The sequence below is a fragment of the Aethalodelphis obliquidens genome, unplaced genomic scaffold, assembly GCF_003676395.1.
Source record: "Aethalodelphis obliquidens isolate GAN/ISIS:26980383/991018 unplaced genomic scaffold, ASM367639v1 scaffold30, whole genome shotgun sequence".
Classification (NCBI taxonomy): Eukaryota; Metazoa; Chordata; class Mammalia; order Artiodactyla; family Delphinidae; genus Aethalodelphis; species Aethalodelphis obliquidens.
The window spans coordinates 3427073-3440124 of NW_020837974.1; the positions used below are offsets into that span (position 1 = coordinate 3427073).

At 61.9% G+C, this 13052-nt stretch overlaps 1 protein-coding gene across 1 annotated transcript in view; it reads left to right on the forward strand.

The window, feature by feature from the left end:
- The window catches only part of FOXK1 (forkhead box K1), a 62957-nt gene extending 52015 nt beyond the window's left edge, over positions 1-10942 (forward strand). Inside the window, exons 4-10 of the mRNA XM_027125499.1 lie at positions 1774-1930; positions 2387-2533; positions 3068-3261; positions 4450-4616; positions 4723-5007; positions 5844-6068; positions 6664-10942. Of these exons, the coding sequence (XP_026981300.1) occupies positions 1774-1930; positions 2387-2533; positions 3068-3261; positions 4450-4616; positions 4723-5007; positions 5844-6068; positions 6664-6932 (1444 nt within the window). The 3' untranslated portion in view covers positions 6933-10942. The remainder of the gene's footprint in view (positions 1-1773; positions 1931-2386; positions 2534-3067; positions 3262-4449; positions 4617-4722; positions 5008-5843; positions 6069-6663) is intronic.
- Positions 10943-13052: the final 2110 nt, after the last annotated feature.

Genomic DNA, 13052 nt, shown 5'->3' on the forward strand with positions numbered 1-13052 from the left:
AGTTAGATATAAATGTTCTATGATCTTTTCCAAAATATGGACTTGGGACAGGCCATGGCTCCCCGGTGCCCAAGCCCAGAAGTCGCTGTCTGTCGTCTGCACTGGTCAGGGTGCCCCGTGGGTCACACAGGTCAGATGTCAGCGAGGTTTTCCCAGATAAGCCCTGCACTGTCTGTTTCCACCAACCTGGACGTTTCCTGATCTGTCCTGAGGCCAGTGTGTTTTCGGGGGACGGTTCTCGCCCCCTGTGGTCAGAGCATGGGCCAGGCGTGGTGTTTCGGTTCACTTGTGTGCAAGTCCAGAAGGGGCGCTGAACGTGTCTGGGACTGGAGCTGGCGAACCAGCGCTTCTGTGCTGGCACGTCCTGCAGCACCACGTCGTTGGAGGAAGCAGGGCAGAAAGTCTTCAGGGACCCCCTCCCCCCAGCCCCCATCAGGGTTGCACCTTCATTGAACCACCGTGTGCCATGGCATTTGGTCCCCAGGTGGATGCATTTGGAAGACCTGATGCTGAGTGTGTGAGCATGTTACTAGTAAGACGCTTCCTCTCCCCTCCTACCTTACTTTATAAGCTGGGGTTTTGTATGTTTCGTTCAAAATGAAGTTCAGAAAGAGCTGCTTTTATTACTGCATCCTACCTTACGGTCGTTGGTTAAAATTTCTATACTCACAGGACTTACTGTCTCCATGTTTGGGGAGTCTAGGGGAGAGGAGAACAAGAATTCTCAAAAAAAAAAAAAAAAGGTTCCTTAAAATTTCTACATAGGTTGCAGATTCCTGACCAAAAAGGGGTAATTACTGACTGTAGTGAAATTCACCATTCAGGTTTCTCCCGGTCGCAGTGTTTTATTTTTTCATTCTTCCCTTCCCGTGTTTACTAACCATCTCCTGAGCCCCTCCTTCAAAGCCACAGACGGCTCCCCCCTCTGAGGAGCTGGGCAGGGAAGCCAGTGACGGCAGCCCAGCCGGAGACGAGGCTCTGCGTGTGTGTCCAGGAAAGTGGCACAAAGAGCTTTCACATGAGCTTGACTTGTGGGGATTTGGGGGGCGTCTTGTCATTCGGACAATGGCGGGAATGCCTGGGCACGTTGGGAGCATGGAGGGCGACTTCCGGGGGTGCTGGTGGATGCGGGCAGGCGGGGATGGGCAGAAGGAGGGGGGCAACCCCGGGCTGTCTGTCAGCTCTCAGCAGGGACACTTTTTACCTGGGTTTGGGACCCACTTTCAGAGCTTGTGAATACTTGTAACTTACAGAATCAGAATTCCGACGTGGCTTGAAGGCCACGGTCCACCTTGTTAGCAGGAACTGGGCCACGCGCGTGGCTGGCGGGCCCCGCTGTGCCAGCTGCAGGGCAGCGGGCACAGACCGCAGACGGGTCAGGCCGTGCGGGCTGAGACTGGGAGTGGGAGCCCCGATGTTTCCCGCCCACCGATTGGTCTGCAGCTTCCAACCGGAGAGGAGCTCCCCTCCCCCCGCCCCGGGACCCGTGGGTTGAGGCGGCGACCGTGAGGGTGGGCGCCGCGGGCCTGGGAACCCGTCGGGGAGGCGGGCACTGTGCTTCCCCGCGTCCTGGCCTCTCCTCGGGCGCCATCGTGTGGCCGCCACCTGCCCAAGTCCCCTGGCCGCCCTCGGTGCGGTGTCAGGACAGTGGGGATGGGGCAGTGCCATGAGCTCTGGCCACCCGCGCCGTCCGGGGGTCCGGGCGTCCTGTAGCACCGGGCCCACCTCCTCGGCTCAGGGTCAGAACTCAGGATGTGTCCTTTCTCTCCGCAGCGTCCCCAACTCCTGCCCGGCCAGCCCCCGAGGGGCCGGGTCCTCCAGCTACCGCTTCGTCCAGAACGTGACCTCGGACCTGCAGCTGGCGGCAGAGTTTGCCGCGAAGGCCGCCTCGGAGCAGCAGGCCGACGCGTCCGGAGGGGACAGCCCCAAGGTCTCAGCCCTCGGCGCGTTGGCCAGTGACCGGGCGTGGGGTGCTGGCGTCCCTGCCCCTCCCTCCCTTGTCCTCCCCTCGTCCCGTCCACGGGGACGGGATGGCTCCGAGCGTAATTACAGTCTCTGAGAAGAATGTCAGGCTCTCGCCTTACAGCCTTGTCTTAGTTCGTTCCCATCTGACAACTGTTTTTAAATCAGTTTGCAGAAGAGGTGAGAAATTTCAGAATTAAACTATGAATAAGCCTAACTTTTACCCCCATGAGGGAGACACAGCTCTTCCTAGCTTAAACCGCATGGATTAAACCAGAGGAGGTCGTGGGGCCTGGTTTTAGCGGATACCCTGCAGATCTGCACACTCCCTGGAGGGTTTTCTCTGTGAGCAGGTGGCCTGGGGCGGGGGAGGTCGGACCAGAAACGTCTCTCCGGGCTAACCCCACGCTGGCTGTGTCCTCAGGACGAGTCGAAGCCGCCGTACTCCTACGCACAGCTGATCGTGCAGGCCATCTCCTCGGCACAGGACCGGCAGCTGACGCTGAGCGGCATCTATGCACACATCACCAAGCATTACCCCTACTACCGGACGGCCGACAAGGGCTGGCAGGTGCGGTGTGCCCGGGCCCCGACTCCACGACCCCCGGGGGCTGGGGGCTCGTTCCCCGGACGGCCGTGTCGTGTCCAGAGTGAGCACCCTCTTGGGTCCGGAAACGTTCCCACGCTGGGTGCACCAGCTTCTCCTGAGCTAACTTGGAAACACGCTGTCCCCGCTCTTTCCAGACGGTTTCTTGTGTGGGTTCACAAGACCGTCACCGGCCTTGGCCACAGCCAGCATGTCACAGCCGCTCAGGCCTCCTCCGTGGCCACTCTGTCCCGTTGGCTGGTTGGTTCAGCACGAGCTCTGAGCTGGGCGTCTCCCAGGCCAGCGTTTGTCCTTACGTTTAGCCTCCTGTGTCAGGGGTGGTCGTGAGCCTGTGCTGAATGTTCACACGAAAAACCACTGTGAAACCCCTGTGCTTCCCCAGTGAGCGGCGCCCGCCCCCGAGGAGGCCTCTCCGGGCCGGACCTGGGGCCGTGCTCTCCCGGCTGCTGTGCTCGGGTCTGACCCGCCGTGACCAGACTCCCTCTGCTTTGCCCACAGAATTCCATCCGCCACAACCTCTCTCTGAACCGCTACTTCATTAAGGTCCCTCGCTCCCAGGAGGAGCCCGGGAAGGGGTCCTTTTGGCGGATAGACCCCGCCTCCGAGGCCAAGCTCGTGGAGCAGGCGTTCCGGAAGCGGAGGCAGCGGGGCGTCTCCTGCTTCCGCACCCCCTTCGGGCCGCTGTCGTCCAGGTAAGTCCCCGCCCCTCCGCCCCGGGGGATTTTGGGGAGACCGGCTCAGACCCGGCGGCCAGTCCTGTGACAGGGCGTGAGCCGGCACGGCAGCTGGCCGTCCACGTTGGCTCTCGGACGCTGATGCACGGTGGGAATGGGGGGAACGGAGGAACGGAGGCGGACGAGGGCCCCCTCCCGCTCACCTGACTCGACCACCTCTTACAGGCCCTGTCCCCAAGGAAGGCCCCCTTCTGAGGCCCTGGAGGGTAGGACCCCAGCATGTCTTTGGGGGACACAGTTCAACCCCGTGACCAGCACTGCTTGTCACGTGTAGACAAGCCTGCCGGCCAGCTGGGGATAGTGACGGGGCCTGCGCTGTGTGTCCCGCGCTGCCCAGGGAACCCCGCGTAAAGAGTGTCTGTAAGGGGGCCGTCCTCAAGGTCACACTGGCCGCTGGGAACCTGCTCTTGTGCTGGTAGAACTTGCACTGGGGCGGGTGGGGCTCGGGCAGGGAGCCCCCAGGCCAGGAGGAGAGCTCAGCCGGAGCTTGGCACGCGCCACGTCTCAGGGAGAGAAGGCAGGGGTGCCTGTGCTGCGGGTGGAGGAGCAAAGCCGGATTAGACAGGCCCCGATGCGGGGGTCGGGGCCGCCACAGACGTGAGGGCCGGAGAGTGACCCGGTGGCCGCCAGGTTGAGCGTCAGACCAGTCAGGTGAGGCCGCTAGGCCTGCGTCGGGGACAGTCTTGCTGTCCAGCCCATCCCGGCAGTGCTCTGGGCAGGAGCTGGACAAGATGCTCGATTTTAGACCCAGGCCAAGTGCTCTGTGGATCACTATCTGTGCGAGACAGAACGGCTGGGCTCCCAGCGTGTGCTTTGCTCTCCGGGTGTCGATTTGTCCCGGGGGAGGTTGGTGCCCATCCCAGCAAAGCTGCTGGTTTTCACCCAGAAGCCCGAGCCGCTTTCCTGGGAGGCCGGCCCGGGCCTTCAGGAGGTAGACGCTCTGGATCGTGGCCTCCGCTGGGCCTTCAAACGCCGGGCGGAGTGCCAGGGTCGGAAGTCCCTCGCGAGGACAGAGGAGCATCAGGAAAAGTTGGGCAAAGGCAGCACGTAGGGCACGGGCGTTGAGACGTCTCCTGTTTTGATAAGTGCAGTCTTCGTTTCTTGTCGTATGTACTCACTGCTATGGTCCTGTCTCCCCACTCCTAGGAGCGCCCCAGCTTCACCCACCCACCCCGGGCTCATGTCCCCGCGTTCCAGTGGCCTGCAGACTCCAGAGTGCCTGTCCCGGGAGGGCTCACCCATTCCGCATGACCCTGACTTTGGGGCAAAGTTAGCTTCTGTTCCCGAGTATCGGTATTCCCAAAGCGCACCCGGTAAGAAGGGTCTTGTCCTCTGGTCTGATGTGGCGGAACTCGGCGCCGCGCCCCACGCAGGAAGGGGCACGCGGGGGTCTCCGCTGACCCGCATCCTCCTCCGCAGGCTCTCCCGTCAGCGCCCAGCCGGTGATCATGGCCGTGCCGCCCCGACCGCCCAATCTGGTGGCCAAGCCCGTCGCCTACATGCCGGCTTCCCTAGTGACGGCCCAGCAGCCCTCGGGCCACGCCATCCACGTGGTGCAGCAGGCGCCCCCTGTCACCATGCTCAGGGTGGTCACCAGCTCCGCCAGCTCTGCCAACGGCTACATCCTCGCCAGCCAGGCCTCGGCGGGGGCGGCCCACGAAGCGGCGGGCACGGCCGTGCTGGACCTGGGCAGCGAGGCGAGAGGTAACGCCGCCACGCAGTCCCTTGGCGGGGACGTGGGTCTCCGGAAGGTGGAGCCGTCATCTTGGGCCAGGGGGGCTGCAGAGCCCAGGCGTGGGGCCCAGGCTGTCTCTGGGGGACAGTGGCTCCCGGGCTGCGGCCTCTCTGCCCCACTCCTGTTTTTCGGGAAGCGCGTCCTATGAAGCAGCACTGATTGTCCTCTGAAACGCTGCTCCCTGTGCGCAGCACCTCAGATGCCCAGCGCCCCCAGGTGCCCCTGAACTAGGTAGGGGGCCTCAGCTTGGGATCGGAGGAAGAGTCCTGTAGAACCCCCAGCAGGGGTCCTTAGGAGGCGTTCAAAGTCAAAAACAAAGTCCTGAGTTAGAAATCTGGATCCCAGGGAATTAATGAGGTAAACGTTGAAAATGCAGCCAGTGCTGTCAGAGACCCTCGAGGGAGCGCTTTTGAATCAGGCGGCACCACTGACCCCTGATGGCTGAGCTCAGCGGCTGCATCTTCTGTAAGACCGTCCTAACGACACGTGCATTTTGGGGAAAGAAAACTCAGTTATGGCTCCCAGTGCAAATCCTTTCATTCCAAACGATACGCTTTTTTTCTTAGATTAAACTTGCTTTGGTTAAAGCGCAAGGTATTTAAATTTTTTCCTAAAGCCCTGTTACTTGTCTTTCTCTTGTTTCATAACATTCCATCACTGGAAGTCTTCTGTTGAGAACCAGGGTCTTTTCCCAGTGTCCCTGCTTCAGGGCCCCCTTCCCCACGTGGACAGGCTCAGGCTGAGACGCCTGTGAGTGCCACCGCGGGTGCCATGAATGTGGCTCTGACGCACGCTGTCCCCGCAGGCTTGGAAGAGAAGCCCACCATCGCGTTTGCCACCATCCCTGCCGCCAGCCGAGTGATCCAGACGGTGGCCAGCCAGATGGCCCCAGGGGTCCCCGGACACACGGTCACCATCCTGCAGCCGGCCACACCAGTGACCATCGGGCAGCACCACCTTCCGGTCCGGGCCGTCACTCAGAACGGCAAGCACACCGTCCCCACGAGTAGTCTAGCCGGCAGCGCTTACGGTGAGGCCCTGCCCGGCGTCCACTTCCTGGCCTTAAGCTGTGTGGTTTGACCAGGGTCAGTGCAGCAAGAACGTTTCCCCAGTTAAGGCAGTCATCCTTTCAGTTTATCAAGCACCTGCTGTGTGCCGGGCACTGGGGTACGATGCCAGGGTAGCCCCGAGGGAACGGGCAAAATCCGCAGGTCACGGGGCTCATGCCCTGCTGGGGGGATAGAGGTCAGAGAGGGAAGTGAAAAGGCACTGGCACCCTGAGCGCCACGCAGGAGGGTGTGGGGAGGGCTGGGGAGAGCTCCTGGTGCAGGCAGGCCCTGCCAGGGGGGAGGCGGGAGCCAGCGGGGTGTCTAGAGGGATCCGCACACAGAGGCAGCAGCGCGAGGAGGAGACGGACGGAGGCCCCGGGGCGGGGAGTGGGCCGGGGTCCGGGAGGGACTGGCAGCCAAGCGCTGCTGCCTGCTTTGCCCAGAGGCGCCCAGCGTGCCGGGGAGCTGGGCCCCTGCGTCCCTCGGCCCTCGTGTGGCCACGCTGGCCTGTGTTCAGGACAGACGGGCGCCGCTCCCAGCCGGCCTCCCAACGTGACTCTTTCTCCTCCGCCCTAGCCCTCGCCAGCCCCCTGCAGCTCCTCGCGGCTCAGGCTAGTTCGTCCACCCCGGTGGTGGTCACGCATGTGCGCGAGGTGGGGCCTGAGGAGCCGGCAGCAGCGGCAGCAGCGGCGGCCACCAGCACCGCCGCCACCGGCGCCTCCGCTTCTCCCCCCGGGGAGCCCGAGCTCAAGAGGTCCCGAGTGGAGGAGCCCATGGGGACTGTGACCACGCAGGCCGGGGCGATTGCGGCCGCCGGCCCACAGGGCCCCGGGACCGGGGAGTGACGTCGCGGCGTGGAGGTGGAGTGGGACACACGCCAAAAGGAGTTCCGGAGCTGGGCCAAGGCGGCCGACACCACCGCTGCTCGGGACCGAGATGAGAGGGCTCCACGCGGACCGAGCTCGGTGCCAAACGGGCAGGACGCGTCCGTCCACGTGCACCCGGACACACTCATCCTCCCGGCGTCTTATCTCCTGCCCCTGCTCTGGTTTAAAACAAAAACCCATAAAAACGTTCAGACAGCTGATTGTACGGTTCTGGGAATTCTTTGTTTTCGTTTCTTTCTCCCCCCAGCAGCACCTTTTCTCCCCATGCCTTTCGTCAAGGGCGTGGGGAGAAGGTGGTAGCTCAGCGTCTCCGGGACCACGTCCAGGCGGCCCCGACCCCGCACAGGAGCCAGGCTCCCAGAGCAGCCTTCGCCCCGAGGACGGGACAGGATGCAGCCTGGTGCAGACGGGCCTCCAAAGGAGAGCACAGGCCTGGGGATCCAGCCCTGTTTGCAGAGATTGGAAAGAGCGAGAGAAAGGCAGCGCCGCCCGATTGCAGACTGTCCTGTGGTTTCTTCTCCTAAAGTGACATAGAAAGTATTGGCATTAACGGGACGGAGGGGAGGGTCCTGGCTTGGCTTTGGGCCCCAAGTGTTTCTGGTTTTGTTGAAACACGGAATTCAGGCTTCATCGTCAACCTGAGACAGACGCAGAAGGGATCATCTGTGTTTGCGGTTTTCATCTGTAGATAGTTTAGCGGCCGTAGGTCTGGGCTTCTTACTGGCATTAATCCCACGGAGAGTAAACCTGCCGCTCTGTCTGTTAACTTCAAGAAAGACTGACGGCCTCCCGGACTGGTGTTCCAGGCAGAAAGCTGTTCACACGAAGGTCCACCTGAGCCGGCGGCTGCAGCGTCTGACCTGCGTCCCGGCCACACGGGGGACGTGCGGCCACTGGTCCTTGGGGGAAGGAGGTGGCCGCTCGACAGGAGGACTGTCACGTCGAGTGGCCCCCGTCTCCCAGTGGCTCTGATGGCCGGCTGCCACGCGGCCGCTCACCAGGCTTTATCACCAGGTTCCAGTGTCTTCACTGCCCGACAGCCTGCCTGGCGTTTCCCATCGGAACCGTGTCTGCTGCCCGCGGCGCCGGAGGCCCAGGGCTCGGCCCACAGCTCGCGCCGGCTCGGTGGGACCCCCTGCGCCCCCCGGAGACGTGAGCAGACCAGGGGGAGCCCGCAGTCCTTTGGCTTCGCTGGGAGAACGTTCTCAGGAAATGTTACGCACGTCTCTGTGAAAAGTGGCTTTCAACTTGGCCTGGCGCCCCGCGTCGGACCTTCCGCACGAGCTCCAGGGGCCCCGGTGGAAACGGTTCCTCCCTCACGGAGCGCCGTCCGCATCAGGGCCCCGACGGCAGCGCCACCGCAGGGCCAGGTGTGGCCAGGTGCTCTAGCTGTCGCGGTTGTCCCTGCATGCCTGGCCCGGGAAACGCCTGGTCCGGCAAACGCCTGGTCCGGCATCCGCAGCACTGAACCCCACGTGGGAAGGAGCTCTCCTGTGACGTGGCCAAGACGGGGAGGGGTGGTGCCTCGGCCCTGTTCCCGCCCGGTGGTGAGAGGCGCTTACGACCCGCTGACGTTCTGTGTTGTGTCGCGTGGACTGTGTCTTTGGCCGCGCCTGGTGTGTGTGGGCGAGTGTGAGAGCGAGTGAGGCCGAGGCGGCGCCCCGACGCCGGTGGCCTGGCCCCCGTGGGTCCTCGGCCAGGGCTTCGGGGCGACCATCGCTTCCTTCCTCTTCGTTGCTGCTCGGTCCCGGGGCCGCGCAGGCCTCCCACAGGGGCCTTTTGCTCGCAAGCTGTCCTCCTCGGGAGAGCTGGCGCCCCCCACGGAGGACAGACGCCCAGGACAGCTGAGGCCACGGGACGCCCTCAGCCCCGGGCCTCGCTGCTTGGTCTGGCCAGTCTGGCCCTGACCCTGTGCTTTCCTGACTTCTGAGCTGCTTTGGTTTCTGTCTGTTATCAGCGGCGATCCCACTGTTTATTCTGGCCGTGGTTCAGGGAGAAGGGAGTGGAGGGGGATGACTGGAACCGGAAGGGAGACAGGACAGGGTATCCTTCGGTGACATTCTGCCACGTGGAGAGCTTGCTCCTTTTTTGCTCCTTCTGGGAAGGAGAAGAAGGGACCCTGTGGAGCCTGGCCTCGGGGGACCTACCACTCCAGGTTCACGGTATGCTTCCGGATGGGCCTTTGGTCACCTGACCAGATGGCATGCGTGGCTCCTGCCAGCACTTGTCCTGGGGCTGGTAGCCAGGGGGCCCAGGAGTGGCCAGCTCCCCAGGGAAGACGCATGTCGCGGCCGGAAGGGTCGCCGATGTCCTCAGATGGTTCCACACCCCCTCCCCCCGCCAGACCCGTCCAGGGGAGCAAGGGCGGCAGGCCAGAGCGACAGCGGAGCTGCCGGCCTCAGGGCCCGGCGCCGTGGCCCGCCACAGGCATGCGCTGCGGTGCGTGGGCTGAGCCAGCTGAGACTGGGACAGGAAGCACAAGCAAGTCGACCTGGCCTGATGGTCGTGTCACTGCAGCCTCAGGGCACCCAGGGGCTGGGGTCTGCGCAGAGGATCAGCCAGGCGGGTGCAGCTCTGGGCGGGGCACTTGGGCCCCTCTCGTCACAGCGGCTCCCTCTCTATCCGGGTACCTGGGTCCACCTGTCTGGCTGTGCTTGACGAGTCAGCACCTTTACCAGTGCCAGATACAGGGGAACACGCTCTGCACAGGAAGGAAGTCACGAAATCACTGCTCTTAAACAGTTGAGCGTCTCCCCCAAGACAGTTGGGTCCAGCGTCGGAAGTGGGAAGGGCTGCACCTAGGAGCTCATCAGCTGCGCCGGAGTGAACACCGAGTGTCCCTCGTCCGCCACCTGCAGCTCTCTCTCCACGTGAAGCTCCCAGTCACACAGCGCCGTGGAGGGCAGAACCTGTGATCAGTGCTCAGACAGTCTATCCAGCTTCACCACTTCTTAGGTCCGTAAAGGGTACACAGCCTGCATTCCCCATGAGATGAGAGTCGTGCTGGGGGGCGGGGTGGGGCGGGTCCCTAGGCCGGGCACCGTCGTCTCTGCCTGCATTCCCCATGAGATCAGCGTCGTGCTGGGGGGCGGGGGGCGGGTCCCTAGGCCGGGCACCGTCGTCTCTGGCTCGCTCACTGCAGGGGGCCTCCGGTCTCCCTCCCAGGGCCTGGCTGGTTCATGTTTTGGGTTTGCTGTTTGTGGGAGTTTGGTGAGAGTGGATTTCTGTGTTGCCAAACGTGCATCGGTGATTCTCAAGGTGGAAGGGAATGGGTTTGTGGGGGGCCCCCGGGCTGCCTGGCCCCTTCTCTGGACCTCACTGGTCCTGGCGAAAGACTAGTTCAAGGTCGCAGACATCGTTCAGCTAATGCTCTTACTTCCTCTAAAGGTAGCTCTGCGTGGACCATTCCGAGTGAGCTGTGCATCTCCTGGGGCGTGTTGTGAGATCTCTGTGGACAGAAACCCCTTTCTTTGGCCGCTTGGAGTTCAGAAGGAGGAGAAAGACTTTTTTTTTGGCTTGTTACTTTGGTCAGTTTCTTCCTTTATGCAGACAAAGAACAGACCAAACGTGAGAGCGTGTTAGAGAAGAGAGGTTTGTTCGCGGGGCTTTTAGGGTTTAGACTTAACATCCAGTTGATGCAGGGAAATGAGCTGTTTTTCTCCAAATGCCTCAAGTTCTGCTCTGCCCTGGGATGGCTTCATCGTGCCCCCGGGAACGGGCTTCGGGCGCCACAGACCATGGCGGCCGCCCCTTGCTTCAGTGCCGAGTAAACAGTGCGCTGCTTGTTCTAGAATGAGTTACCCAAGATGATCCTGAGGCTCTGCAGGTAGAAACGGCCAGAGTCGCTAAACCGGGGCCCCGTGCCCACGTGGCTGACAGTGAAAGCGGCTTCTCCACGGCTGCTCGAAGCCGCCCTCGTGATACCTCTGCCAAGAGACCATGGTGCTTCATAAGAGCATCATTTAAACCATTCACACGTGCTGCTGTAAAGGCGGGAGGGCCCGAGAGGGAGGGAGGGAGGGCGGCCCGGGGCTGGGGTGCGGTGGGCACAGCGGTGGTTTCTGTCCGTGTCCTCAGGTTGCTGCCCCATGTTTTAGAAACTACTCTCATCTCCCAGGTTCCTTTCTCGAGGCCTTGTTTCCCACGTTAGGGTTCAAAGTGCTCAGGACACAGCTCCCGCCATCGCGTGTGTGCCCGCCCTTCCTGCCGGGGCCCCGCTGCTTGGCTTTTCTTTTACCAGCAGAAGCTGCTCCCTCTGGGTCCAAGGGCGGCGGGTCTGGGCCCGACGCCTGCAGGTGTCCTCGGCCATCGGTAACTGCGCGGCCCCTCGGGTGACCTTGTCCGACTGTGAGGGTCTCTGCGGAGAGCGGCCGCCCGCTCCGTCCAGCCCCGGAGTCACAGCCGCTCTGCAGCGCGGGGTGTGTGACACACCACCAGCATTTCCTCCGAACGGGAATAGAAAACGGGCCGTCTGCCGAGTGTGTTTAGGGAAGGTAGTTTTTGCTCGTATGCTGCAAAGAAAGGACGGTCACTTGCCGAGTTGTCGCGCCCCCAGCACTGCCGGGCTGGCGGGGGCGTCTCTGCGGAAGGCCTCCCAGCCAGGCTCAGGCCGCAGCTCAGCCCTGCCTCCGCAGGGACGGTCCCCTCCTGCCATCCAACCGCGTCCTGCTGCGCCACCACCATCCCCCGCCGCCCGCACCCCGCGCCTGCCCCGGGGGCACAGGGCGACTCAGCAGAAGAGAGAGGTTGGAAGGATTCGTGCCTCTGGGTGTGACGAGACCCCCGTGTCCCCAGCACATCCGAGCGGATGTCTGAGCAGCCGATGTGGGAGGTCCGATCTGTCAGGAAAACTGTCCCTGTTCCTGCCCCGAGCAGCACGGTGCCCCTGCCGCCTGCTGACGGGAGGCCTCCTGCGGACTGGCCGCTGGCCAGGAGCAGGGCGCGGGTGCTGCGTTCTCTCACGTGGGGCTGGAATGAAGACCTCCTCGAGCGAGGGAGCCTCAGGACCCTCAGTGTCTTTTCCTTTCCCTAACGGTTTTCGCTGCTCAGTGTTTTAGAAGAGAGTGAAGGCAGCAGTCACTCCGTTTCTAGGCTTCTTTCTTTCTCTCCAGGGAGGAGCCCCACTCAGAGGATTTCGTTCATTCCTTGTACCTGCTTACCATGCTGGTAGCGATTGGGAAGAGGTCGAGAGAAGACGAAGCGGACACGCTTCTCCACTTGGGCTGACGTGCCCAAAACTGGCTGCATGGGGCCCGCACCCCCGGCCGGATGAGACAGGGTGTCTTCAGTTTATGGCTCTGGGTTTTAGCCTCCCTTTCGCGTCCAAGGGAGACGTGAGAGGTCTCCAAACTACTCTCGCCTTTTTGCCCCAACCCGGTTATTTTAAGAGTCAAGATAGAATTGGAAGAATTCTAGTTCATTATTCTTTATTTGAGAATCTTTTCCGGAATCGTTGCCTCGTTTGATTCGTCCGAATACTTATTGGTGGTTTACTCTGTGTCAGAAACAGTAAAAAGTGCAGGGGAGGCCAGACCCTAGAGGGACAGGGCCATTCAGACCTGCGACCCCGCCCCCGGGGTTAACGTTCCAGTGGCCTGACACTTTAAAAAGATTCTGTGCTTCCTGTGTAAAGGTTTTCTTACCTGCAGTAATAGGACTTGCTCCTCTGAGCTGTTGCCCAGAGCCACGAGGAGTGCTGTGACCTGTCCCCAAGTTCTGAACGTACTGGCTGAGCTGGGATGAGGCCTGTGCCTCTGAAATGGAATTTTTGTGCATGAAGTGAACTGGCCTGAAGGCGATCGAGCTACGCCTGTGGCCTCTTCAGAGCTTCGCCTCTGAATTTCTGGGTTAACTGGGCCAAAAAAAGTTTTTAATAAGTAAAAATAGGGTTTAAAACTCCCAACACTTTAAGTTTGGCCCTTACCGCCTCCCTTCCCAGCTTCCTTTCAGGAAGGGCTTTCTGAATACCTAGTAGCCCAGAACTGGCTCGATTTCTAGCTCAGGACGGGGATCCGGGAGGAAAGAAGAAAACGTGTCCCTGCTCGTGGCTTACACTCGGGCCCTGACCTTGGGCAGCTT